At 35.8% G+C, this 26667-nt stretch overlaps 1 protein-coding gene across 1 annotated transcript in view; it reads left to right on the top strand.

The window, feature by feature from the left end:
* FIG4 (FIG4 phosphoinositide 5-phosphatase) overlaps positions 1-25738 on the top strand; it is a 150799-nt gene extending 125061 nt beyond the window's left edge. The window contains exon 23 of the mRNA XM_069077071.1: positions 23055-25738. Within this exon, the coding sequence (XP_068933172.1) occupies positions 23055-23232 (178 nt within the window). The 3' untranslated portion in view covers positions 23233-25738. The remainder of the gene's footprint in view (positions 1-23054) is intronic.
* Positions 25739-26667: the final 929 nt, after the last annotated feature.

Genomic DNA, 26667 nt, shown 5'->3' with positions numbered 1-26667 from the left:
CCATTTAAATTCCATCATCTCTCTGTTGCTTTTTGTGTCACTACAAATTTTGATTTTTCAGAGCATTGGGAGAATAGCAAAAGGTAAAATATAATTTAACTTAAGAAATTAAAGTGGCCAAAAGCTTTTATACTATGCAGAAGTTATGCCTTTATATAGGGGACACTTTATTCTTCAAGAAGATATTTGGAAGGCATTGTACATTGAGAGAACTAAGTAACATCACAATTATATCTTAACAAAAAGTAAACAACTAGTTACCAATGAATGTATTGTACTGATGTATGAATCAGCTGTCTGTCCCTTTGCATCATCTATTCATTGAAATCACCAAGTATTTAGATTTCTGTTGACTTAGTTTAGAGGATCTCACTGAGATATTTGTAGAATTTCAGACTTTCTTATTCTCTGAAACAGATTTAGATTTTAGCTTGTAGTTAGTTTCATTGTGGTCCTTTTAAAAATTTTCATCATGATCATTGCAAGATAAGATGACCAACCACCCCATGAAATGATCTTTCCTGTGGTCTTTGGTAGCACTGTAAAACTAACTCTTTTCTTTCCCTTTTGAAGGAAGATTCTCCAAAGAGAATCTGAGTCATTCTTTTATTTAGCTGAACCTTACTTATTTCTTCTCATTTCATTGATAGCAAGGATGTTCAAGAGTAATATGTTTCTGTTCCTCCAGTAGTTTGTTGGCTTGCTTATAATTGATCAAGGATCTCAGATTTGTGGTGTCAAGTTAGATGAATATTTATAAGTGATTTGAAAGTTCGTAGCACTGTTTTTCTCATTTTCTGTCACTATATGAATCATTGTTGATGAAAGGGAAGGATTCCACACAGTTGTTACTTAAATGTTTGGTAAAATTCACTTTTAAATCCATCAGGTCCTGGGGATTTTTTCTTAGGCAGCTCATTGGTGGCATGTTTAATTTTTTTTCTAAGATAGGGTTATTTAAGTATTCTGTTTCTTTTTTGGTTAATCTGAACAGTTTATATTTTTTATAAATATTCATCCATTTTACTTAGATTATCAGTTTTACTGTCATATAATTGGGCAAAATAACTCCCAATAATTGCTTTAATTTCATCTCCATTGGTGGTACATTTGCCTTTTTCATTTTTGATACTGGTAATTTGGTTTTCTTTCTTTTTAATGAAATTAACTAATTGTTTCTCTTATTTTTTCTTTTCATAAAGCTAGCTCCTAGGTTTTTTTTGGTTAGGTCAGTGGTTTTCTTATTTTCAGTTTTATTAACCTCTCCTTTGATTTTCAGGATATACAATTTGGTGTTTAATTGGAGATTTTTAAATTTATTCTTTTCCTAGGTTTTTTTAATAGTTGCATGGCTAATTCATTGATCTGCTCACCTCTCTTTTATTAATGTATGCATTTGGCAATATAAATTTTCCTCCAAGTACTGCTTTGCCTACATCCCACAAATTTTGGAATGTCTCATTGTTGTCATTCTCTTTAATGAAATTATTGATTGCTTCTGTGATTTGTTTTTTGACCCATTCATTCTTTAGGATTAGATTGTTTAATTTCCAATTAACTTTTAATCTATGTTTTTATAGCCGTTTATTACATGTATTTTTATTGCATCATCACCTGAAAAAGGTACATTTAATATTTCTGTTTTTTGGCATTTGGTTGTGAGGTTTTTAATGTGTGGTCAGTTTTTCTGAAGGTGTCATGTATAGTGGAGAAAAAAGGTATATTCCTTTCTGTTCCTATTTAGTTTTCTTCAGTCTACCATATCTGACTTTTTAAAGATTATATTCATCTCCTTGACTTCTTTATTTTATGGTTAGACTTTTTAGCTTTGATAGGGGGAAGTTGAGGTTCCCCACTAATAAAGTTTTGCTGTTTATTTCCTTCTGTAATTCTTTTAACTTTTTCTTTAAGAATCTTGATGCTACGTCTTTGGTACATATATATTTAGTATTGATATTATTTAATTGTCTATGGTTCCTTTTTTGCAATATATTAGTTTCCCTACTAATTAGGTCTATTTTAACTTTGGCTTTGTCTGAGATCCCCTGCCTTTTTTACTTCAGCTGATGAATAATAGATTTGTCTCCAGTCTTTTATTTTAACTTCATGTGTGTATCTCTGTTTCAAGTGTGTTTCTCATAAATGACATATTGTTAGATTTTGGTTTTTCTGCTATATGCTTCCATTTTATGGGCTAGTTCATCCTAGTACCATTCACATTTATGATTACTAACTGTGCATTTTCCTCCATCCTGTTTTCTTCTGTTTAGCCTTCTCACTCTCTTTATCCTGTTTCTCCTATATATATTTTACTTCTGTCCACTGCATTCTTTTATCTTCTCTCTCTTTTATCACCTCATTCTTTTGCCCCCTTCTTCCTTTTTAGGTAAGATGGATTCCTGTTACCAATTGTGTGTGTATGTGTGTATTCCTTCTGAACCAATTTAGATGTGAGTGAGGTTCAAGCATTGCCTAAACTCTCCAATACCATTTCCCCCTCCACTGTAAAAGCTCTTTCTTGCACACTTCTTTTATGTGAGATAATTTCCCCCATTATTCCTCTTACTTCCCCCTTCTCCCAGGGCATCCATCACTCTCATTTATACCTTTTTTGTTTGTTTGTGTGTTTTTATACACCATCCCAGCATAATTGACTCAATCCTGTGCCCTCTGTCTAAGGAGAATCCTTCTAATAGTCATAATAATCATATAGCTCTTAGGGGTTACATGTATCATCTTACTATATGGGAAAATAAACAGTTTAATCTTATTGAGTCCCCTGTGATTCCTCATTCACATTTACCATTTTATGTTACTCTTGAGTCTTATATTTAAAAGTCGGATTTTCTATTCCTGATCTGCAAAAATAGAGATGATAATGATACTTCCTCCTTTCTAGGGTTGTTATGAGGAACAAATGAGATAATATTTGTGAAAGGCTTAGCATAGTGCCTAGCACCTAGTAAACGCTATAAATATTAGTTATTAACTGAATGGAAGCTCTGATTGGATCTACTAAATTGGAAAAAGGCTTTGAATATGGGCTCAATAATGGGATTGTGTGTATTTTCATCCAAGAATTAGAGTGGCTAAATTTGGACAAAGCTATAGGTGAGGAAATTTGGGCAGTTTTTTTTATTGTTGTTGTTTTGGTAGGAGGAAGGAGGAGACAGTGGTGGTGGCATACAGCAACTTATGAAACCATCTGCTAAGGCAGGGAATGATAAGAATTTGCATGTATTGGGGGCAGTACCCAAATGGATAAAATAATAACCTTTTAAAGTTTTGAAGTATACTGTATATGATTATATATATACATATATGTATATATGTAATACATATGTATATACATGCATACATACACACACTCTAGAAAAATCTCATCCATCTTCATATTTTAAACAGTGATAACTGGGCAAGTTAGGTATCTTTTATTAGTTGCCTGAAACTAAGGGAGAATGATTATCATGTTCATGTAGTTCACTGATTTTTCTTAAAAGCAAACTAGTGGGTTAATTTTTATATACTCTATATGTCATTTGACTGTTATGGAAAAAAGAATCTAAGAAGCTTTAATATGTTATGTAGAGAGATATATTATGACATCTGTGAGATCAGTCATATTTGTGACAATCAGATATATTAACTCAGAGTAATGTGTGCTGTACAGGGTAATTTTCTTTCAGTCCCAGGAGAGCTGAAAGTGCCAAAATAGAATTTTTTTTCTGTTCAGTTGTTAATGTTATTCTGAAGGAATATTAGGATCATAGACAAATTGAACGTCAGAGCTTGAAGGAGCCTTAAAGGTCGCCTCATCTTAAGATCACCTGAGAGATCATCAGGTCCACTTCCCTTAGATGGAGAAACTGGGGCTGAGAGAACTCAGGTCACACAATTTGCTGCTAAATGCTAGAACTAGGACTTGGACCTAGATCTACCAAATATAGTGTCTTTAACACATTACATTCTAGTTGGAGAATTTAAAAACCCATTGGTCATTTGTTCAAAAGAAGTTATGTTAGAGAATCCCCAGTACCTATTTATTTTATGTGGTTTGGGACTTCAATGATCTGAGTATTGTATTTATTTTTACCTTAATCAAAGAGTGTCAAGGGTATGTGGTAATCTGGGCTTGATATGTGGCAAATGCCAATTATAGATTTATCTTATAGATTATGAAAGATTAGAAGTAAGAGGAAAGGACCAGAAGGTTCAATATATCTCACATTGATGCAGTGATTTGTGATCATGCCTGCTTTACAGATTTCAAAAAAAATTTATGTATGTTATTTCATTTTATCTTCAAAGTAATCCTATGAAGTAGGCTGTGCAAAGTGTATTATTATCCCCATTCTCAGGAGAGGGAATCTAAAAAAATTCCAGAAAAGTTGATTTTTCAGGGTTATTGAATTGGTAAGTGACAATTGGGACTACAACCCAGATTTTCCGATTCCATTTCAGTTCTTCTACCATACAGCCTCTCATGTACAGCCTTCCCAAGAATTTGGTGGTAAATCAGTACAGAAGTAGGTAGTTTGCCATGGTAGTTAGTCCACAGAGGAATCTTCTAGAAGAACCATAAAAGGACTGCCATTCATTTTGAGACCCTGGAATCCAGTAATCTTTAGGGTTTGCGTTATGTTTATCTTTCTATTTGAAGTGATCCCAAATTACATGAGCTACAAATTGAAAAAAAGTACCTAATCTCCCTACCAGAGGAGGAAAAGAAGAAAGAGTTTTAGGAATGCATCTGCCTTCTTGGAAAGAATGAAAGATTCATAGGCAGAATGGAAAAATGAAGACAGGAAGGAAGCAAAAGAGAAAAAATGATTCTGAAGCAAGTTGGTGGTGAAATTCACCTACTGCCAAAAGTTTGGAAAATGGAAGAACATAAGACAGCAGAAAAAGATAATTTTGAGCCACCAGAGATAAGGTGGAAGTATTAGGTCTGTGAGGCAGACCTTTCAAAGCAACCTGGTGAGTGGCCAGGTCAGGCAACATGGTGGACTCAGAGAAGCTAGCCCTGGAATCAATAATAGTTGCTTTCAAATCCTGCCTCTGCCACATACTGGTTGTGTGACCCTGGGCAAGTCATCAAACTTCTTATTGCCCAGGAAGGATTTAGGATTTTGGGAACTTAACTTGTAATACCAGAACAATGTATTCCTGTTAAGCTTTCCAGTGTATGTCACGAATAAAAAGAAGGCTCTGTGGAAAGGGAACGTACTGACCTTGTCAATAAGATTTTAAACTGAAATTCGAGGAAAAGAAAGAAAAATGCCCAGAAAAAAGTCTGTAAAACTAGGTACTATGGAGGCTAAGAAGTAGGGAGTAAAAAACCCCAAGAATAACAGTATATGCAGGTACCTAGTAATTAAAAAAAGAAAATGGCAGATAAGAAAGTCAAGTATAATGCTTATGGTATCAGCTACGGTATCTAGTTAACAATACAGAGTACATGAAATAAAATAGAATTGAAATTTCATAAGGAAGGAAATGTGGTCTCCTATGTATCAGCAATTCTTGGCAGTATTGGACTCATGACTATAATATATCCATAAAGACACTTATGCAGGAAATAAATCCAATGAAAAAGGAGGCACAAGAGAGGGGATAATGTACCTAAATGATTATATGCAAATCTAAGGGTGAAACCATTAAGTAAGAATAAAAAGAACAAAGAGAAAGAAGTGTCATCACTTTGAAAGTATACTCTAAACTGTCTGGCCAAATGAAAAATATCATAAAACTTAGAGTTGAAAGGAAACATAGATTTAATCTAATTGTACCTATTCACTCTACTTATAAGGAAACTGAGGGCCAGAGTGAAATAACATGTCCAGAGTCACATGGTGACCCCAACTATTTTCCGCAGTACAGCAAGTCATTTTGATGTATCACCTTTGCAGGACCTTATTTATTCTTTCTCAGGGAATATTTTAAAGGCTGGAAGATTATTCAACCTACCAATTGCTTGGAAGGAAAATAGCTTTGTTTTACTATCTTCTGTTTCTTGACCATCAAGATTTCATGGCAGGATTCTGTTTCTTGGCTGGAGTTTCTAAATGCAAACTAAAGCATCATGCTATTGTTTGCCAATTGTCTTGGAAATTCTTGAGACCCCTAACTAGAGCATTTTGCTTATATGTGGCTAAACATGGTGAGAATTGTGAGAATAAGATGTAGTTATAGATTTCTTGATTCCTGCTGCATTTAGTACTTACTTGAGTAGTTTGCTTTTAAAATCTTGACCTTCAACAGAACGGCTTCTAGCAAGGATGTCCAGAGAAACATTTTTCCCGTAACACTTTACTACAAAACAGTCTCTTGGTTAGTTTCTGCTTGGGCAGACCCATGTGTACTGGGTGAGATGGTCCATCACTACTAAAATTTTATTTAGGTTTTACCTGCCTGTTCTGAAGATAAGAACACACAGTTCCAAAGGCTTGCTGGTGCTTATGCTGTTCAGATAAGCAGCTTGAATAGATAATACTTTGAACACATTGAGCATAGCTCTAACACTTCTTATATACATATACTTCTTAGTCCAGCAATACCTATTTTGCATGAGTTCCAGAGATTTCTTTTGGCACAAATACCCCAAATCTGCTCAGAATGTTTTCATAGCAATTTGTAAAGTAGCTTTAGTTAGAGATGCTTTCTTATGCTTTGTATAACGATGTTTGTGTTCTGGTACAAGGCAAGAAGGACATTTTTTAAACAAATATTATCTTGTTTCATCCTCATAACAACTCTTCAAGGGAGGCGCTGTTATTATCTCTGTTTGACACTTGAAGAAACTGAGTCAAACAGAGGTTAAGTGACTTGTGCAGGATCTCACAGCTGGTGAGTATCTGAGTCAGGTTTGAACTATTATCTTCCTGATTCTAAGCCCACTGCTCTATTCATTATGTCATCTATTTGCTTCAGTACAGTACACTGTACAGTACAGTGCCCATAACTGGTACTCCATTTCAGTGTTCCAACTTCTGCTGCTCCCTCAACAATGGAATTCCCTCTGGGTAGTTGTGTCCCTGGGAGTCATTCCTCTTTTCCTTGACCTGTATTGCTTTTCTCAGGTAATCTTTCTTCATCTATGCTCACTGTCAATCCACCATGGTCAATTAAGCCAAGGAGATTTAGCCTAGTACTGTATTTTATAACCCTATGGCAAAATCTCTCTGCTAAGTCCCCCACTCTCAACTGCATTTTTTTTGCATTATTGTCCTTGCTCCCTTTATGTTATAGACCACTGTTAATCCTTTTATGGTGAGCACTTCAATATCTGATAGATGGGGCATGCTTATGGTTAGTTATAGGCTAATTCTCCTAAGTATCTCTGTCTGGTAACATCCAACTTTGTGCTTGTCAGAATGTATCATTGGATTATTGTACTTGCATACTTAGATTTGAGCTCTGTACACAGTCTCAGAATTTATCAGTAATAGTCCATTTCAAAGAACTCCAATTTATGAGTATGTTAATGAATCACAGTTGGTGAACCCTTTATTGGCAAATTCAGTAGACTTCTGGTAAACATTGATCTGTTAAGAAACTGCTCCCAACCATTCTAGGCCGGCATCAGTGTGTTTCACAAAAGACATATCTGGATTTGCAAAAGCCAATATCAGTTTATGTGTGAGAAAGCTACCCAAGTCTTTAAAAGTCTGTTTATGTGAAGATGAATACAAATAAATGATGTAGACTGAAAAAAATAGTATCAAAAAACCCAGAATGAAATGTGGCTTATGAAAATGCCAAGGACACCAAACAAAAGGCTTTTAAAGCTATGTTTGGAGCAAAAAGGACAAGTGGAGGATTGATCTTCTGCTTATATTAAATGGTTGGTGTACTCTTAACAAAATATAGAACTAATCAACTCCCACTTTGCTTCCATCTCCTCCAGTAAGGAGGCTAATCTTCATACTGAACGGAGTAGAACAAATGTGACTGACAAAGCACAGTGTTGGGGAAAAGGTATCTGAGACCCCAAGGCTGCCCCTCAAAGATAAGTGTCAGAGACTCCATCAGTGCATGGCAGCGACTGGTGAAGAGAAGTCAGCTTTGTGGGCCTAGACTCAGAACAGTGAAAAGGGGACTTGTTTTGTCAGCTTGGTTGTCAGCGAGGACATTTTTTCCTTTTTTCCCCTGAGAAAGGGGGAAGCCATGGCCACATATTGATTATAGTGGGCTCTTAATGAAATAACGACTGTCATTTCTGACAGCTTGGGAAGAATATACAGGGTTCTCATTTATGCTAAACTAGATTTACAGAGTATTTATAATCAACGAATTAGGGCTGGAGAAAAATAACAAATAGCCTCATATAATAGATTTGAACACTACTGAAACTGAGCTGTGTCCCCTAGGGTGATTAATACCCTGGAAATATTTCAGTGTTTCAATAATTATATCCTTGCTGACCCTCTGGATCAATCCTTGACATGTCCTTGAGAATATTTCACTGTTTTCCTATATAGTTTTGGCACTATATTATGTAAAAAATGTGCCTTCTATCAGCCTCAAATAACCTTTTGGGATTCATTTTAGGACCTGATGGTTCTAGAGTATATGAGAACTATATGGAACTGGGAGGCATCCCCTTAATTAAAAATCTTATTATGCTTTCATAGAACCGTGAATTTTTACCAATGATTTATAATACTCATGATCAACTGAACCTTTTACTTAACATTTAGTAAGGGGGCTAAATTGCATTGGCTACTGGAACAAAAAAACAGGCCTTTGGGGCCTTGAGAAAGGCTTTTATTATAGCCCCATTATTTTGACATTCCAGAATTACTGTGCATTTTCCGTGGAGATAGGCTTAATGTGGGTCAGAGATAGCCTTTGAAGTAGCCCTTACACAAAAACTTGTGAAGGAAGACCAGAAACCACACAACTAATGGTCCATTGCCAACTATTTGCCCTAAGTAACTCTTACAGGAAGAAACTATACTGTATTATAGTCATTCCCATTTAAGAGATCCAGAAGACATGGTGACATTATCTAAAAACAGAGATGGGCCTTACCGATCATATAGTTTTGGCCTATTTTAGGTAAGTACCAATTTTGTTCAGATGTTACAAATAAGTATTTCTGCTCTCCCATTTTTTACTCTGGATAATTCATTTTTCCTCCAGGAATTTCAGATACCCTGGGGGATTCACTGTATTGGATTATAGATTTAGAGGGAATCTATGAGGGGAGAAAAAGAGATGATCTTTGCACTAAAGGTGTCTACGGCCATGTCAAAAGGTTGGGGCAAAGCAAGGCTATGCTGTCTTACCAGATGAGAGAAGTATCTCCATGATGCTGAAAAGAGGTCATGAGAATTCATCAATCTTAGATTGGCTTCTCAGGAAGAAGTGGATGGAAGAATTAATCCACTGCCCACTAATGGTGACCAGGTTGGATATATAGTTTTGGTAGATTATATAAAGATTAGATAAAGCATTTATCTAGGTGCTGTGCCAAGTACTAGGGATACAAGTACAAGCAAAAAGAAAGACAGCCATTGCCTTCAAGATACTTACATTCTAATAGGGTAAGGCAACTCATGAAAGGGAACTTGCTGAGGGGTATGTGTGGACAGAATATACCTGTGCACAGGAGCAAAGTGGAAAAATAATACAGAGGGTTCAGTTCTGAGCTGTGTTAGACGTGAGCATAATTAGCATGGGTACTTCCATAAATGAAGGCTCCTTTGAGGAGCTCATTGGACAGAGGCAGAAGTCTACCATGTCTACCATGAGGGATGGAGGTGGAAAACTATTTCAGGGAGTCTGAGCTGAGCCAGGTGAGCAATACTATGAGAAGGGTTGTATCTTATAACTGACATCTCATTAAGACACTCTATCCATTACTATTGGAATCTATTGTAACCCTTGCTGGTTCCCAGATGACCACTATTCTGAGTCATATTAGATTTTGAGACTCGTCATAGGATTATGTATTTAGAGCTGGAAGGGACTGTAGAGATAGCCTTGTCCACCCCCCCTCCCATATTACAGTCAGTTGCATAGGTATAGGATGTGGGAGATCTTGCTTGACAACTGTTCATGCAAACAAGACCTGGGGGTTTTAGTTAACTATAAGTTCAATGTGAATCATCAATGTGATGTGACTTCTATAAGACCTATTCTAGTCTTGGGCTTTATTAATAGAAATATGGGCTCTACATCAAGGATAGTAATAGATGATCTGGTCAGACTACATCTGGAATAATGTCCATTTTTTAGGTGCCACTCTTTAACAGGAATTTTGATTAAATGAGAAGAACTCAGTGAATAGTGATTAGGATGATGGAGAATCTGAAAATCACGTTCTGTAAAGAATGTTTAAATGAATTGGGGCTTTTCATCTGGAAAAAGAAAAGACTAAGAAGTGACAAGATAGCAAGGTTAATATGAAAATTTTAGTCAACTTATTTTGTACTACACCAGGAGGTAAAACCTGTACCAGTGGGGTTGGAAGTTATACAGAGTTAGATTCATATTAATTAGATTTGTTCTTATACTAATAATAGCTGATATTTACATATAGCATTTTAAGGTTTATTTTGACATGAAACCTTATTTCACAAAATATAATAGTCTATCTTGTGAAGTAGTGATCTCCCTGTCATTGTAAGTGTTCTGGCACAGGATAGATGGGTCTGTTAGGCATGTTGTAAAAAGGATGGTTGTGCTGCTTAGAGGTTGAATTAGATTAGGGCCCTTCCAACTTCCAAGATTTCATGGTTCTGTAATTCTGTGATTTAAATAGCATGACATGGGGCAAATATCTTGCCTTCATTTAGAAATTTATGTTTATTTTATTATTGTTTATCTATCATAAGTTTCCCTATTTTATTCTCATTGCCTCAAAAAGCTGTTATTTTTTTCTCATTATCTTGACATTAGGGGAGATTTTTGTACAAAAGAATGAAATGATTGAACAATAGCAACAAAACCCCATAGAAAACTTGTCTGAAATTTAACAAATCTAGCCAAATTTTGTGTCACCTTTATTAATGCTGTAGATAGCATAAGAGCCTGAAGAGGCCATTATTTGCTTTTCAGTTTTCCATAGTGTTGTTCCATGTGATGTTTGTGGTTTTAATATTATCTCTCTATAGGTTCATGGAATTTATCCTTTTGATAAATCAAGCTATTAGAACTAGGTCAAACATTCTAAAGTTTTAGTGGAAGAAAAATGTGTGAGCCTATAACTTCTTTCACTTATGAACTGGTACAAGATGATCACCTAGCCTCTTTTCTTAGTGGAGGCACTTCCAACCTCATTTCTCTCTTTGTCTGCAAGAATTTTTTCAGTTTGATAGCCTGCTGCTAAATATATTTACGTTGACTGAACACTCATTTGTCTTGTCACCTTAACCCAGATCAGAAGGCCAGCCCAGCCCTAGGTAAAATTATGAAGTAGGTAAAATTTGTTTTTAGAATAACCTCAGTTCCCTGATTACATACACTCCATGCCCTGCTTTCTAAGTGCCTTGTGTCTCCATATTTCCCACTGAAGCATAATACCCTTGCCTGCCTGTTTTCCTGTCCTATTATACTGTTGGTTTAAAATACCTTCCAGGGGCGGCCAGGTGGCTCAGCGAGTAAGAGCACTGGCCCCAGTGTTGGGATGACCTGGGGATCGAATCTGGGCTCAGATACTTAGCACCACACCCAGAAATAACTGGCCGTGTAACCTTGAGCAAGTTACTTAACCCCAATTGCTTTAAAAAATAAATAAATAAAATAAAATACCTCCCATTAATATTTCAGGAATTAATTATTTTATTTGTATGGGTACTCACTCAATTGACCTTATGTATGTTAGTAAATGGAAATATGATTTTCTGGGACCAAATACATTTTTCATATAGTGGCCAGACCTCTATTGATGAGCCTCTCTGAATTTAGTTACCCTAGTCCTTAGATGACAGATAGAACCTTTAACTAGGCCTGTAATTCAAAGACTTTCCAACTTGATAGTATTCTTCCAGAATTTGCATTCTGCAAGCAGATCCTTTTAAGAACTCTACATCATGATGAGGTGTTGAGGTAGGACTTTGGTCGAGGGAGTTTAAAATGTGTATTTTAAAGCATCTTTAATAATTTCTTTAAGGAAGATACATAAATTCATTTAGATACTATGAGTAAAATAATTTTTGTTTCTGAAACTGTCAGATTGGGTTTGAAGTATACTGGAATATTAATTCATAAGAAAAGTATAAAATTTTCAGTTTTTCTTGTACTCATTATTAAAGTATTCATATGTATGACAAAAAATAATTCTTGTACATTTATTACCAACAACAAAACAGTGATATTAAACCTTCAAAGCAATCCATCCTGTGTGATTTACTTTAAAGCTTCTTAAAGAAAAAATATTTAGGAGCTACTATGTGCAAGGCAAAAGTAATAAACTTAAAAGACTTCATAGGAATCATACTCTGCAAAATCAGATGGTACTATATCTCAGTAAAAAACAAAGTTGTTATTCATCAGCCAATTGGACAAGGAACATTGTATTAAGAAAGAATACAATGAGGTATCATCAAGGATTTGCTTTATAATTTAAAAAAAATATCTAAAGAAATGTTTCCTGACATTTCTCTTCTGTGAATTAGAACTGCAGGTGATTCCAAGTATACTCATTTCTCACTATAAGTTCTGCTGTGAACAGTACATGTTACATGTGCAATAAAAAAATTAGAAATATTATTAAGGGAAATATTATGCAGGAAACACAGAGATCTCTTTGTTATTAGAACTAGTTCTTATATATAAAGAAAAAGAAATGAGCCTGAAATGTCATGGTTAATTTTTTTTTCAAATGTCTGCTAGGTATTGGATTTCATTTGGATCTTCTTAGATTGCATGACTTTGATGGATGGGTGAAAAGAAGTTGAGAAAATATACCTTCTTTTTTTCTTTAGAAGAACAATCTAGCACTTTTTTTTTGCTCTGCAATGAGAGCATTGCCATGCCAGATACCAGTATGGCCTAGTGAATAGAATTACTGGACTTGAAGTCAGGAAGATCTTTGTTCAAATCCTTCCTCTGACACTTACAAGATATGTGATCCTTGCAAAGTCACTCTCCCACCATATTCTCATCTGTAAAAGGAAAGAGCTGTTCTAGAGATTCTATATAATTGTTGGTGGAAATTTTAAAAATTCCAGAAGTTCATAGGGCTATAGATTTAGAGGCTGAAGGGACCTTAGAGGTCATTTAGTCAAACATCTCTCATTTTACAGATGGAGAAAGTTAGGCCTAGAGAGCTGAACCAGTTTGCCCAAGGTCACAGAAGTGTCAAAAGTAGCATTTGACTCCACAATCCATTGCTATTTCCTTTTTTCCAACACATCTTTCTTTTTTTAAATTAAATTTTATGTTTATTTTTAGTTTACATCATTCATTTCCACAAGATTTTGAGTTACAAGTTTTCTCCCTATCTTTCCCCTACTTACCACCCCAAAACAGCGATCTCACTGTATACCCCCTCCCCCAGTCTGCTCTCTCCTATATCCTCTCCCATTCCCCCTCCAACTTTCCAGTAGAGCAAGATGGATCTCTGTACCACAGTGCCTGTATATCTTATTTCCCAGTTGCATGTAAAAAAATATTTTTAAAAATATTTTATTTTAAAAATTTGAATTCCGGATTCTTTCCCTTCCTCCCTCGTCACCCACCCTTACTGGGAAGATAAGCAATTCCATATAGGTTGTACTGTGTAGCTATGCAAAACATTTCCATAGTGGATATATTGTGAAAGACTAATTATATTTCCCTCCATCCTATCACATCTTCACTTGTTCTATTCTCTACTTCGACCCTGTCCCTCTTCAAAAGTGTGTGCTTCTAACTTCCCTCCCCACCAACATGCCCTCCCCTCTATCATCACCCCTCTAATCCCCTCCCCCACTACTCTCCTGAAGGGCAACATATCCTGTTAAGTGTGTATGTCATTCCCTCCCTAAGTCAAATTCAATGAGAGTAAGGTTGACCCATTCCCTTTTGCCTTCCTGTTCTTCCCCTCCATTGTAACATTTTTCCCTTACCTCTTCTATATGAGATTCTTTACCCCATTCTCCTTTCATTACATTCCTCTCTCACCTCTTAATTTCACCTTTTAAGTATCATCCCTTCCTATTCAATTGGTCCCGTGCCCTCTAAGTATACCTGTACACATATATAAAAACACTCACATATGTATTCATACTCCCATATACCCTCCTATATAGACATATATGTATGAATACATATATATACACATTTATATTCCCTTCAACTATTCTCATACTGAGAAAAGTTTCATAAGTTACAATGATAATTTTTCCATGTAGGAATGTAAATAATCCAACTTTGATAAGTTCCTTATGATTTCTTTTCCCTGTTTGCTGTCTCATGCTTCTCTTGCTTCTGGTATCTGAATGTTAAATTTTCTATTCAACTCTGGTTTTTTCATCAAGAATTCTTGAAAGTCTTCTATTTAATTTAATGACCATATTTTCCCCTGATACATGGTACTCAGTTTTGCTGGGTAGGTTATTCTTGGTTTTAATCCCAGCTCCTTTGACCTCCAGAATATCATATTCCAAGCCCTTCAATCCCTCAATGTAGAAGCTGCCAAATCCTGTGTTATCCTGATTGTGTCTCCACAATATTCAAATAGTTTCTTCTTGGCTGCTTGTAATATTTTCTCCTTGATCTGGGAACTCTGGAACCTGGCTATAATATTCCTAGGAGTTTTCTTTTGGGGATCTTTTTCAAGAGGTGACCAGTGGATTCTTTCAACCTCTATTTTGCCTTCTGGTTCTAAAACATCAGGGCAATTTTCCTTGAGAATCTCTTGAAGGGTGATTTCTAGGTTCTTTTTTTGATCTTGGCTTTCAGATAGTCCAGTAATTTTTAAATGATCTCTCCTGGATCTATTTTCCAGGTCATTGGTTTTCCCAATTACATATTTCACATTGCCTTCTATTTTTTTCATTTGTTTGGATCTGTTTAATAGTATCTTGATTTCTCATAAAGTCACTAGCTTCCATTTGCTTCAGTCTAATTCTGAAGGAATGATTCTCTTTAGTGAGCTTTTGAGATTTTTTTTCCATCAGGCAAATTAAGGTTTTTAAGGCATTCTTCTCCTCCTTGGCTTTTTAAGCCTCTTTTTGCCATTTGAGTTAGTCTATTTTTTAAGGTATTATTTTCTTCAGTCAGGTTGTTGACTTTCTTTTCATGATTTTCTTGCATCATTCTCATTTCTCTTCCCAATTTTTCCTCCACTTCTCTTATTTGGTTTTCAAAATCCTTCTTAATCATCTCTATGGCCTGTTACCAGTTCATATTTTTCTTGAAAGCTTTTGGTTCCTGTTCTGACTTTGTTGTCTTCCTCCTGTTCCATGCATTAATCCCATTTTCCTCCCAAAATAGGAATCTAAACTCAGATTCCTTCCTTTGCTTGTTCATGTTGCCACTCAATTACTTGACTTTTGAGCTTTTTGCCACAGTAGAACTCTGCTTCCAGAGAGGAGAGTTTTCTCCCAAATGACTGGGGTTTTTGCAGCTGCCAGAGCTATTAGTTGGATGCCCTCTTAGAAGCCTCCACTGGCTCTGGCACCTGCTCACACACTCCAGGACCTCCACCCTAGACAGTGATCCAGATCCAAGCAGGTTAAAGCAAGAGTGATTACCCTTTCAGTGGTCGCTTGTTCCCCCTACAATCTGCAGGCCAGGAGCTCTGAAGCAGCTATGTTGCAGCGGTCTCCACACCTCAGCCACTTCTCCCTCCAGGGGCAGAGGCTGGACCACACTCCCAGACCCCCTGTTCCCAAAGTCCACACTGACCTCTCACTTTGTCTTTGGCATTTATGGGTTGATAATTCTGGAAACAGCCACAGCTGCTGGTGATACACTCTTCCAAAGTCCCTCCAACTGTGGCTGATTGTGGCTTCCCTGAGGCTAAAACTGCAGGCTCATGGGGGGGTGGGCTCTGCTCCCAGCACGCTGCAATGGACCTTTTCTATCTGCCTGCTGGGCTGCCTTCAGTGGGAGATTTGTTTCTCTCTGTCACCTTGTGGGTTCTGTAGCCCTAAAGTTTATTTAGAGTCATTTTTATAGGTATTTTAGGTTGTTATGGGGGAAGCACATGGAGTTTTCTTGCTTCTGCACCACTATCTTGGCTCTTCCCACCACCTTTTTCTTTTAAAAAAATTAATTTTATTTTATTTTTCAACATTCACTTCCATAAGATTTTGAGTTCTAAATGTTCCCCCATATCTCCCTTCTCTGCCCCCCCCAAGATGGTGTGTAATTTGATATAGGTTCTACATATACATTCATATTGAACCTATTTTCACATTAGTCCTATTGTAAAGAATTAGAACCAAGGGAAGAAACCATGAGAAAGAAAAAAAACAAACAAAAAGAAAAAGAGAAAGCGAGCAAATAATATGCTTCAATCTGATTCAGACTCCATAGTTCTTTTTCTGGATGTGGACAGCATTTTACATCATGAGTCCTTTGGAGTTTTTTGGATCCTTGCATTGCTAAGGAGAGATGCCTATCAGAGTTAGTAATTGTGCATTGTGGCTGTTACTGTGTACAATATTCTCCTGTTTCTGCTCACCTCACTTGGCATCAGTTCATTTAAGTATTTCCAGGTTTTTCTGAAGTCTACTTGTTCATCATGTCTTACAGCACAATAATATTCCATTACATTCATATACCACAACTTGTTCAGCCATTCCCCAGCTGATGGGCATCTGTTCTCTTTACTCTTCTAAGCATATACAAAGAAGAACATAGTTGCAGAAGTCATTGCCTTGTTGATCTTTAACTCACTTCCTTAACTTAAGCCTTATTTCTGAAGCTTTCAGAGTTGTGGTACAGAGGAGCAAGATCATTAGCCCCCTTCAGTGCTCTCAGCTACTCCTTTCTTACCTCTAGCTATGTAGTTATAAGACTTGGGAAGTATCAGAAGTAACTCATAAGGCAAAGATTTGGGACCACAACATAGATCATTCAACAAACATTTATTGAGTACCTACTGTGTACAAAGCATTGTGCTAACTAGCTGCCCAAAGTAAATGTCAGAGGCAGAATTTGAACTCAGTCCTTTCTGACTCTAAGTCCAACACTATCTACTATACAATCTAGCTGTCTCACTCTAGCTGGTTTAATATAGTAGAAGTAGCCGAGTAAAATATAGGCTAGCTTCTTTCTGTATAAAATCATTTTCTTCACTTGCTTTTTTATTATAATCCCAGAGAGGGTGATGATGATGGTATTACTGTCAACATAATATACTTAATGATAGCTAACATCAAGTAATATACATGTTGTAAACTTGTCATTTGACAACATAACGTATTGTGTATCTGATCATGTAACGTGCCATTGGATTGGAGTGCAAAGAGTACTGAACTTGAATCAAGCTCTTGAGCCTTGGTGAACCTCAATTTCTCTATCTTACACAATGGGAATAACAGTGTCTTCCTGACTTGTGAGGTCTCATGTGGTTCAGGACCCTGTGAAATCAAGGATATGAAATCATTTTTTCTTAAAAAATTTTTCCAGTTAATAAGTACTTATTTTTTCTCTCTCCCTCCCCCCCCCCCAAATTCAAAGTGAAACCTAGTAGGTAGCATATAAAATGTAACTATTTGAGGCTTAGTTCTCAAATTAAAACCTCCTCTGTAGGTTTCAGAAAGTGGTCATCCAAGACTGAGAACTCTAACCACCAGCTGCTGCCCACTGAACCCAGGGAGTTTATTGTACAAGTGACATTATCCAGTCATTTAAATAGTAATACTTCCAACTTGTAACTGAGCACAACAGTTTTCAGCACTACCCTATATATTATCTTACCAAATCCTCATGATAACCATGTGAGGGAGGCAGGGCAGGTATCCAGTAACCAAAGGTAGGGGAAAGAGCACTGAACTTAAATGTCACATATCCTGAACTTAACATTTGCTCTGATATGAACTGTGAGATCTCGGGCAAGTTCCTCCAGTCTCTCTGAGCTGAATATTACTTTAACCCCCATCTAAAAAAATGAAAAAGAAAACTCTTGTAGCAGATATTCATAGTGAAGCAAAGCAATTTGCCAACTTGGCTGTGTCCAAAAATTGATGATTCTGTTCTCTAAGTCTGTCACCTCTGTTCAGATGTGGGTAACACTGTGAAAGCGCCATAAGGAGCCCTGCAAGAGATTGTTATTGTTATGATAAAAGGGATAGCAAAATGATCAGTAAAGAATTTGTATAATGTATATATGCCATATATTATATACATATACATACACATAATACTATGTGTATATACCAGTATATTAGTATATATACATTACACACATACTACATACATGGTATATATAGTATGTGATCTATATGCTAGCATATAGTATATGTGTAGTATATATGCAAAGCATATGTACTATATGGAATATACACTCCATAGAATATGTACTATAGAGGGTATGTTATAGACTATAGAGAGTTTATACTATAGAGTATATGTATATATATATATATATATGTGTGTGTGTGTGTGTGTGTGTGTGTGTGTGTGTAGATGGATAGATGGATAGATATAGATATACACTACTACACCTGTACTTCTTAAACTGTGGGTTGTGACCCCAGAAAAATTTAGCAACAGAAAAAGGTCTCTGAGCATACAATGACCAAAAATTAATTAAAAATTGAACACGTAATGAATCTGAGGTGTTTCTGGTGGCACTTTCCCATGTTCCATTGTGCAGCTACACTGCAGCCTTGGTTCTGAACATACAACATGTGCACTTTGCACTGAGCATGCCATCATGCCACGCAACCCCAACAAATGTTACCAAAAGGTGAAAGGGGGATCATGAGTGGAAAAAATTTAAGAAGCCCTGTGCTACAGTATATATACTACATATACTATATACTAGTATATTGTATATAGTCCATATAGCATATATATATATACACATATACATACACATATGTATACTAGACATATACTACACATATACTATATACCAGTATATATACTATCTAGAGTACACACTATTTAGTGTATATATATGTGTGTGTGTGTGTGTGTACACAATATATAGCATTTATTAGTATGTACTATAAACTAGATATAGTACATACTAGTATATATTTAGTAGTATATATGTTATATATACTAATATAGAATATATATACTATGCATATAGTACACACATACTATATACTGGTATATATAGTAGTATATAGCAGGATATACTACTATATATACTAGCATATATACACTATGCTGTATATAGTATATGCCATACAGTACTATATACTATACATATACCACACACATTCTATATATATTATATATAGTGTGTGTATAGTATACATGTATAGTATATGTGTGTAATATACATATATGTAAATAGTATCTACTAGTGCATCGTATATCGTATTTATCTTATATACAATGCACTAGTAGATACTACTATTTATATAAGTATATAACATATACACTATATATACTACATATATACTGTTATATATACTGCACATATATAGTATTTCGATATAGGATATATACTATATCCTATACATATTATTTACTAGTATATAACAGTATTTGTCATTGTATTATTATAAAAACTGCACTTCTAGAAAACAGGAAGGAAAAAATAGGGGGATAGTGGTCACATTTTTATTTTTTAGTACCCATATAAGCATGGCTTTGTAGCCATTGTGGGTATGGTCAGGGTCTGGATAAGGATCATGGTCACTGCTACAGAATGATGTCATTTTAAATTACTTGGCTAGCATTTCATATTTGCAGAGTGATTTCTATTCATTTTTGTCCATTATTCTTCACAGCAGTTAAAAGAGGTTATTGAAAAGTAGGTTAAGGACCGTCCTGAAAACCCTTAGACACTGAGCCTGGTCCTGTAGCCAAGCTCCGTCAGCCACCTCAGCCCTGAGTAAGTTATTGATGTGTCACTTGGCCGTAGATCCTGCTGCTTCCCAGGCCTGCCCTGATGCTCAGTCACCCAGAACGTCTGGAAAAAGAGCCAGAAGGGAATGAAGTGATTACTTGATGGTTTGCTCCATTCCCTTCAAAAACTGAATGTTAAAGTTTGGACCACAGAAAATGTATTTCTCAATCCATGGGGGTACCCAATAAGTCTATTTTTGCCAAAAAGCACACAGCCAGGGCCATAAAGATTTCCCATTTTATAAATGAGCTCCTTCATCTGTAGTAGGAGAAAGTAGTTTTCTCATTTGTGAAATGGAGATAATAATGCCTGCCATGCATTTCTCACATGGCTATTGTGAGGAATCAGGTGAGATAATGTACACAGAAGTGCTTATTCTGAAAACTATAAAGTACTCTACCAATAGGAGATATTATTATTTTAAATGATTGAATAATGCCACTTGTGAAATATACTATAACCTGGAGAGTTTTTGGATCAGTGGGTAGTGGATGGTACTTAGATTACTGATTCTTTCTAAAATATTCAGAGTAGGACCAAATTTAGGGATAAAGCTTGAAATAGGTCCTGTGTGCTACCTACCAAGTTTCACTTTGAATTTTGAAAATTACTATAATGTAGGAATATGCAGATCAATGCATAACAAGAAGATTTAAAGTCACTAGTTAGATTTTATAAATGTTAAATATTTTAATGTGTTAGCAAGAGACTTTAGAATAATAATTATAATATATTAAAGGGGGGAGTTAAGATATGGAACAGAAATCTGATGCCTTAAGATTTTGTTAGCATTTCTTTTATTTCATGAATTCTTTAACTTTCTGTGAAATATCTAACAGTTTTTATTTCTATTCATTTAAAATGAGAATGATGGTGTGAAGATTATATGAAATGTGTTGCTTGGAAAATTGTGTCACTACATACTTTGTATCATATTGCTACTCAGTGATGAATATTTGAGTTCAAATTTTGTTTTCTTAGGTGAGAGATGTGAATTTTTTCTTGATTAGATTAAATATAGGGGTGCTAGCATCCTAAGAACTTTCAGAATCAACGAAAGAAAGGTACTGCCTAGAAAAGGGGCAGGTGCTTTACTATGGCAATTCAGCATTTCCTGGGAGAGAGACAACATGGTATGGTGGAAAGAACATGGGATTTGACATCAGAGGACCTGACTTTAATCCTGGTTCTGCTACTTATTATCTGTGCATCCTTAGATTAATGACTTGATTTCTCTGGGCTTTAATTTCCTTAACCATAAAAGGATTGGATTGGACTAGGTGGTCTCTAAGACCCCTTCCAGCTCTAAAATCTGTGCTTGAGACAGCTGGGTTGCCCAGTGGGTGGAGTTCTGGGTCTGATGTCAAGAAAACCAAAGTTCAAATATGGCTTCAGACACTTACTAGCTGTGTGACACTGGGCAAATCACTTAATCTTTATCTGCCACCAGTTTCCTCCGCTATAAAATGGTGATGACAATAATAGCACCTATGTCCCAGGAGTGTTGTGAGGAGCAAATGATCTCAAATGAGAAATATCTGTAAAGTGCTTAGCAAAATGCCTGGCATACAGTACTAGCTTAATAAATACTTGTTCCTTTCCCCCTTCTCCTCCCTCACCCACATTGCTAAACAAGGATATTTTCAATGCAGTAAATTATTATCAATATAAAGACCTGTCATGGGCCTTTTGTTTATGGCAACAGCCTCTATTCCTTCCTTTATACATATACTATTATCCTTAAGAGAATATGACCTCCAATGACCTCCTAATCACAAAGTCCAGAGACCTTTTCTTAGTATTCATCCTCCTTTCTACATCATTTGGTATAATTGGCACCCCTGTCTTTCCAGGTATTTCCTCTTCCCTTAACTTCTATGATACTGCCCCTAATCAGATTCTGTTCTCCTCAGAACAAGCATCTACTTCCCTAACTGACTCTGTTTTTTCCTCCTACTTCCCTTAATACAGCAAACTCCTGAGATTGGCTGTGTTCTTGTCCTCTACTATCTTCCTTTCATTATTCTCATCTCCTCTTATGACTTCAATGGTTAACTCTGGAGATGAATCCCAACTGTATGTCTATCCCCTGACTCCTCTCCTGAACCCTGGATCACCAAATCTAACAGTTAGTGAGCTTTCCACCTGGTGGCTATGGTGGTACTTCAAATTCAATTTGTCAAAAACTGAATTCAACATCTTTTCCCCAAAAAAACTAATTTTCCTCCTGACTCCCCCTCAATTTTAGTTAATGGCACTACTATTCTCCCAGTTACCCAGGCTCAGAACCTCTGAATACTGTCAATCCTGCTTCCATAATAATCTTGAATCTGTTCCTTTCTTTCCATTGCAGTGGCCATTGTTGGAACTTAGGCTCTCACTATCTGTCATCTTGACTTATTGGCAATATCTTTTTATATTTATTCTTCTCCACTCCAGTCCACTGCCTCCAGATGAATTTTCATTTAATTCATAGATCTGATTCCATCATTTCTTGCTTTGAAAACTTCAGAATGTCTCTCTCACATCTCAAGGTCCAGATCCCAATCTTGACATTCAAGGCCCTTTACACAATGATTAGATAAAAGAGGGGGTAGGGCCAGGTTTTGGAAATAAAGCATGGTGTAGAAAAAGGGCATTCTTATTTTGGGGTCATATGGGAATATGATGTTTGGAACCTAAAGAATAATAGTGATTTGAACTCAGTTAGTTTGAATTAGTAAATTTGGGCACTACCCATTAAGGAGTAGGTAGTGGTCTTTATAAATACTTCTCTTTACCTTAAAAATGTATTATTTCTAGATGTATATGCTTATTCCTTTGTAAATAAACCCTTTATTAAAAAGAAGGGGTGGTTGAGAGGATGTCCATCAACTGCAGAATGACTGAGCAAGCTGTAGTTTATGATTGTAATGAATTATTATTGTGCTATAAGAAATGGTGAACAGGATGGTTTCAGAAAAACCTGGGAAGTCCTTTGGTTCTCAAACTGTTTCACAGCCATGATCTCTTATAAATGTACATGTAGTGTTATCCAAATATTTTATTTAATGCACCACCATTTGTGTTTTTACTTTTACAGAACACATATCTCCTCTTTCTCTCAAGACAACATTTATGAAGTTCAGCCTCCAAGAGTAGACCGAAAATCTACTGAGATCTTTCAGGCACACATCCAGGCCAGTAAAGGCATCATGCAGGCTCTGGGGAAAGATGATATCTGTATGTACAGAGAATATATCCGAAATCGATACATGTGAAAAAGAGGTTAAGAATGACCTAAAGGACTAAAAACAATTATCTATCTTTTATTATCCTTGTTTGTTTTGTTTCCTCTCACAAAGGTAACATTTCTTGGCTATCTATTCTTAAGCATGCTTTTTTTCTTTGTTACTTATAAGTAACTTTGTAAAAAATAAAGAAGCAACTGAATGTGTATTCTGTTATTTCCTTTGGTTTATGTAAGAATGTGAATTTAGAGGTGAGATTAACATAATATTAAGGTATCATTTGAATTTGTTTTTTTTTATTATTAACTTAACCAGCACAATCATTTTTATATATAAAGAACAGAAAAAAAGATTGCATATGAAACCATGAATAAAGCTTAGGGTTTTTTTCTTGTTAAAAAATTGTATAACAAATTCAATATTAGTTCCAAAGTCATCATCCTATTTATCTGGCTCTCCTTCTGAATCTCCTGTGCTCCATATATTTTCAAAATGTTTCGTTGAGGCAGTTTTCTTTTTTTTCAGGGAGAGAATCACTATAACTAACTTATGTCTCCAAAAATCCCCTTATAACAACAAAGTCTAGTTAAGCAAAAGAAAATCCATATGTTAGCCATGTATGAAAATGCCCTTCTAGTCTATTACTTCTTGGTTGAGGTGGGAAGCACAGTTCGTCATTGTTCTTCTGGTCTCATGATTGGTAATTGCATTGACCAGAGTTCTTAAGGCATTTAAAGTTATTTTTCTTTATAATGTTATAGTCATTGTATAAATTGCTCTCCTGGTTCTCATTTCACTCTGCATCAGTCCATACAAGACTGTCCATGATTTTCTGAATTTGTCCCTTTTGACATTTCTTATGGCACAATAATATTCCATCATATTCAAATATCAATTTTGTTCAGCCATTCCCCAGTTGATGGGAACTCCATCAATTTCTAGTTCTTTCCTACAACAAAAAGTGTCCCTATAAATGCTTTTAAACATATGTGTCCTTTCTCTATTTCCTTGATCTTTTTGAGGGTATAGGTCTAGAAGTGAGATCACTGGGTTAAAGGTTAAGCATAGTTTGGTGACTTCTAAAATATAATTCTAAATTGCTTTTCAGAATGGCTGCACCAATCCTCAGCTGCAACAGTGCATTATATGTCTGTCCTCCCAGATCCTCAATGAGAACTTTTGTAGATCATTAATATAGTTCTTCTATGCTTGATTTTTTTAGCTTTATATTTTTATTGAAATTTTGAGTTTACTTTTGACATATGTTTTGGATATACTGTTTTTCTAGAAAAGTTATTAGACTTTTTATATCATAGAATTGCAGAGGTGGAATGGGGTAGCTCATTTGCCTATTTCACTTTTGGATAGCTCTAATTGTAAGGAAGTTTTGTCTAAATTTTAAAACATGGTCTAGAATAACAACTATTTTTAACCATTTATTTTGTCGTTCTCCAGTTACATATAAATAGAATTTTTAATGTTAATTTAAAAAACTTTTGAGTTCCAAATTTTCTCTCTCCTACTCTTACCTCTCTCCTCCCTAACATAGTAAGCAATTTGATATAGATTATACATGTTCAGCCATACAAAACAAATTACCATATTGGTCATGTTGTGAAAGAAGACACAGACCCAAAGGGAAAAACAAAACCAAAATACAGAAAGTAAAAAAATAGTATGCCTTTATCTGCATTCAGACTCCATCAGTTCTTTCTCTGGTGGTGAAGAGCATTTTTCACAATTAGTTCTTTAGAATTGTCTTGGATCATTGTATCACTAAGAATAGCCAAGTTATTCACAGTTGATCATTGTTCAGAACTGCTGTTACTATGTACAGTGTTCTCTAGGTTTTGCCCACTTCACTTTGCATCAGTTCATATAAGTCCAGGTTTTTCTGAAATCCACCTGCCCATCACTTCTTATAGCACAGTAATAGTCCATTACATATGCCACAACTTATTCAGCCATAGAATAGCAGCTATTTTTAAAAAAGTATTGTTCTAATCATTTTAAGAAGAACCTCATTAACTAAGAAAAATGTAAGCAGTGCATATCAAACCTTATCTATCAACTACCATATAAAAATTTAGTTATTACACTTGGTTGTGTGATAACTGCTGTCACTGTTTGGTCAGTCATTTTCACCCAGCTTGGTGTATATGCCTCTGTTGTTTCAGTTAAGATCCTTTGTTTTTGTCTAACATCAGTTAGCAACTACCGAATAGCACAAATTAAGTAAATCAGTTTTTATTGTACATCATAGCCAATATTGCTGTAGATCACATTTCTCATGAAAAACACTTTATTTGTAACTGAGAAACTTGTAAAATTTGAAAAACCTTTCTATATAAATAAGATCTAAGAAAACTCATCTTACCATATGACAAATATTCCTTGGTTATACCTGTATATTTGTTTTACTTTGGCATAATTTTCTGAATACCCAAATAGCTATATAACTTTTCTGAAAGATTTATTTTTGTTTTAATTGTGAAAGAAATGCTTCAAATAATAAAACTTCATTGGCTCCCTGAAATTTTCCTATAGTACTACTTTTTTTTGAAGGGTAGTAAGTTAAAATCATTTTATAGAGAAATATGTTGACCAATTTTTTAAAATGTTTAGCATATTACAATCAAACATTGTGTATAGTAATGGAATATAAAGATTTCCCTGTATTGGCTTGGTTTTCAAATTGATTGTGTTAAAACCCAGAGCTTGTTAATCCCACCTGTGGGATGGACTTGTTGATGTGAAAAGAAAGTCCTGAACTGGGAGGAGCTGGTAATGTAGATTTGGAGAGACACAAGAGAGAGGCAGAAGAACTTTTTGGAAGCAGCACCCTCATGGAGGCAGAGAGAGAGACTGAGAGAATTGCTGGGGGCCACTTTGAATCGCCCTGGACTTTTGAGACCTGCCCCCTGAGCTGCCAAGGACTGAGGAGACATGGCTATTTTGCTGGTACTTTGTCTGTCTGTTTTGATGTTGTTTTGCCAGATTTGTCCACTGGTGAAAGACAGTCCTGTTCTTGAAGAAGTCCTGGAACCTGGCTTTTGGTTAAGAAGCCCTGAGACTGTCCTGCAGACAGAGAGTGAATACTGTCCACTGGTGAAGGACAGTGCTGTTGTTGCAGGGGTCTGGGAACCTTTCTGTTGGTTCAGAGCTACTGAGACTGTCCTGCAGACAGAGAGTGAATACTGTCCACTGGTGAAGGACAGTGCTGTTGTTGCAGGGGTCTGGAGACTGTCCTGCAGATAGAGTGAATACTGTCCACTGGTGAAGGATAGTGCTGTTGTTGCAGGGGTCTGGGAACCTTTCTGTTGGTTCAGAAGCCCTGAAGAAGGATTTTCTTGTTGTATGTTTACAGAAATCCTGGGAGAGGGTTTTGCTAATGTTTTCAGGGGTTCTAGGACTGTTCTGAAGACAGAGGATGAATTAATGAAGAGACTGGCAATATATCTTGTG

This window comes from Petaurus breviceps, unplaced genomic scaffold (assembly GCF_028583685.1).
Source record: "Petaurus breviceps papuanus isolate PSGF00001 unplaced genomic scaffold, PetGlider_PUasm1.0 90977, whole genome shotgun sequence".
Lineage (NCBI taxonomy): Eukaryota > Metazoa > Chordata > Mammalia > Diprotodontia > Petauridae > Petaurus > Petaurus breviceps.
The sequence above is the reverse complement of the archived record's forward strand: the minus strand, read 5'-3'. Positions and strand labels throughout refer to the sequence as shown.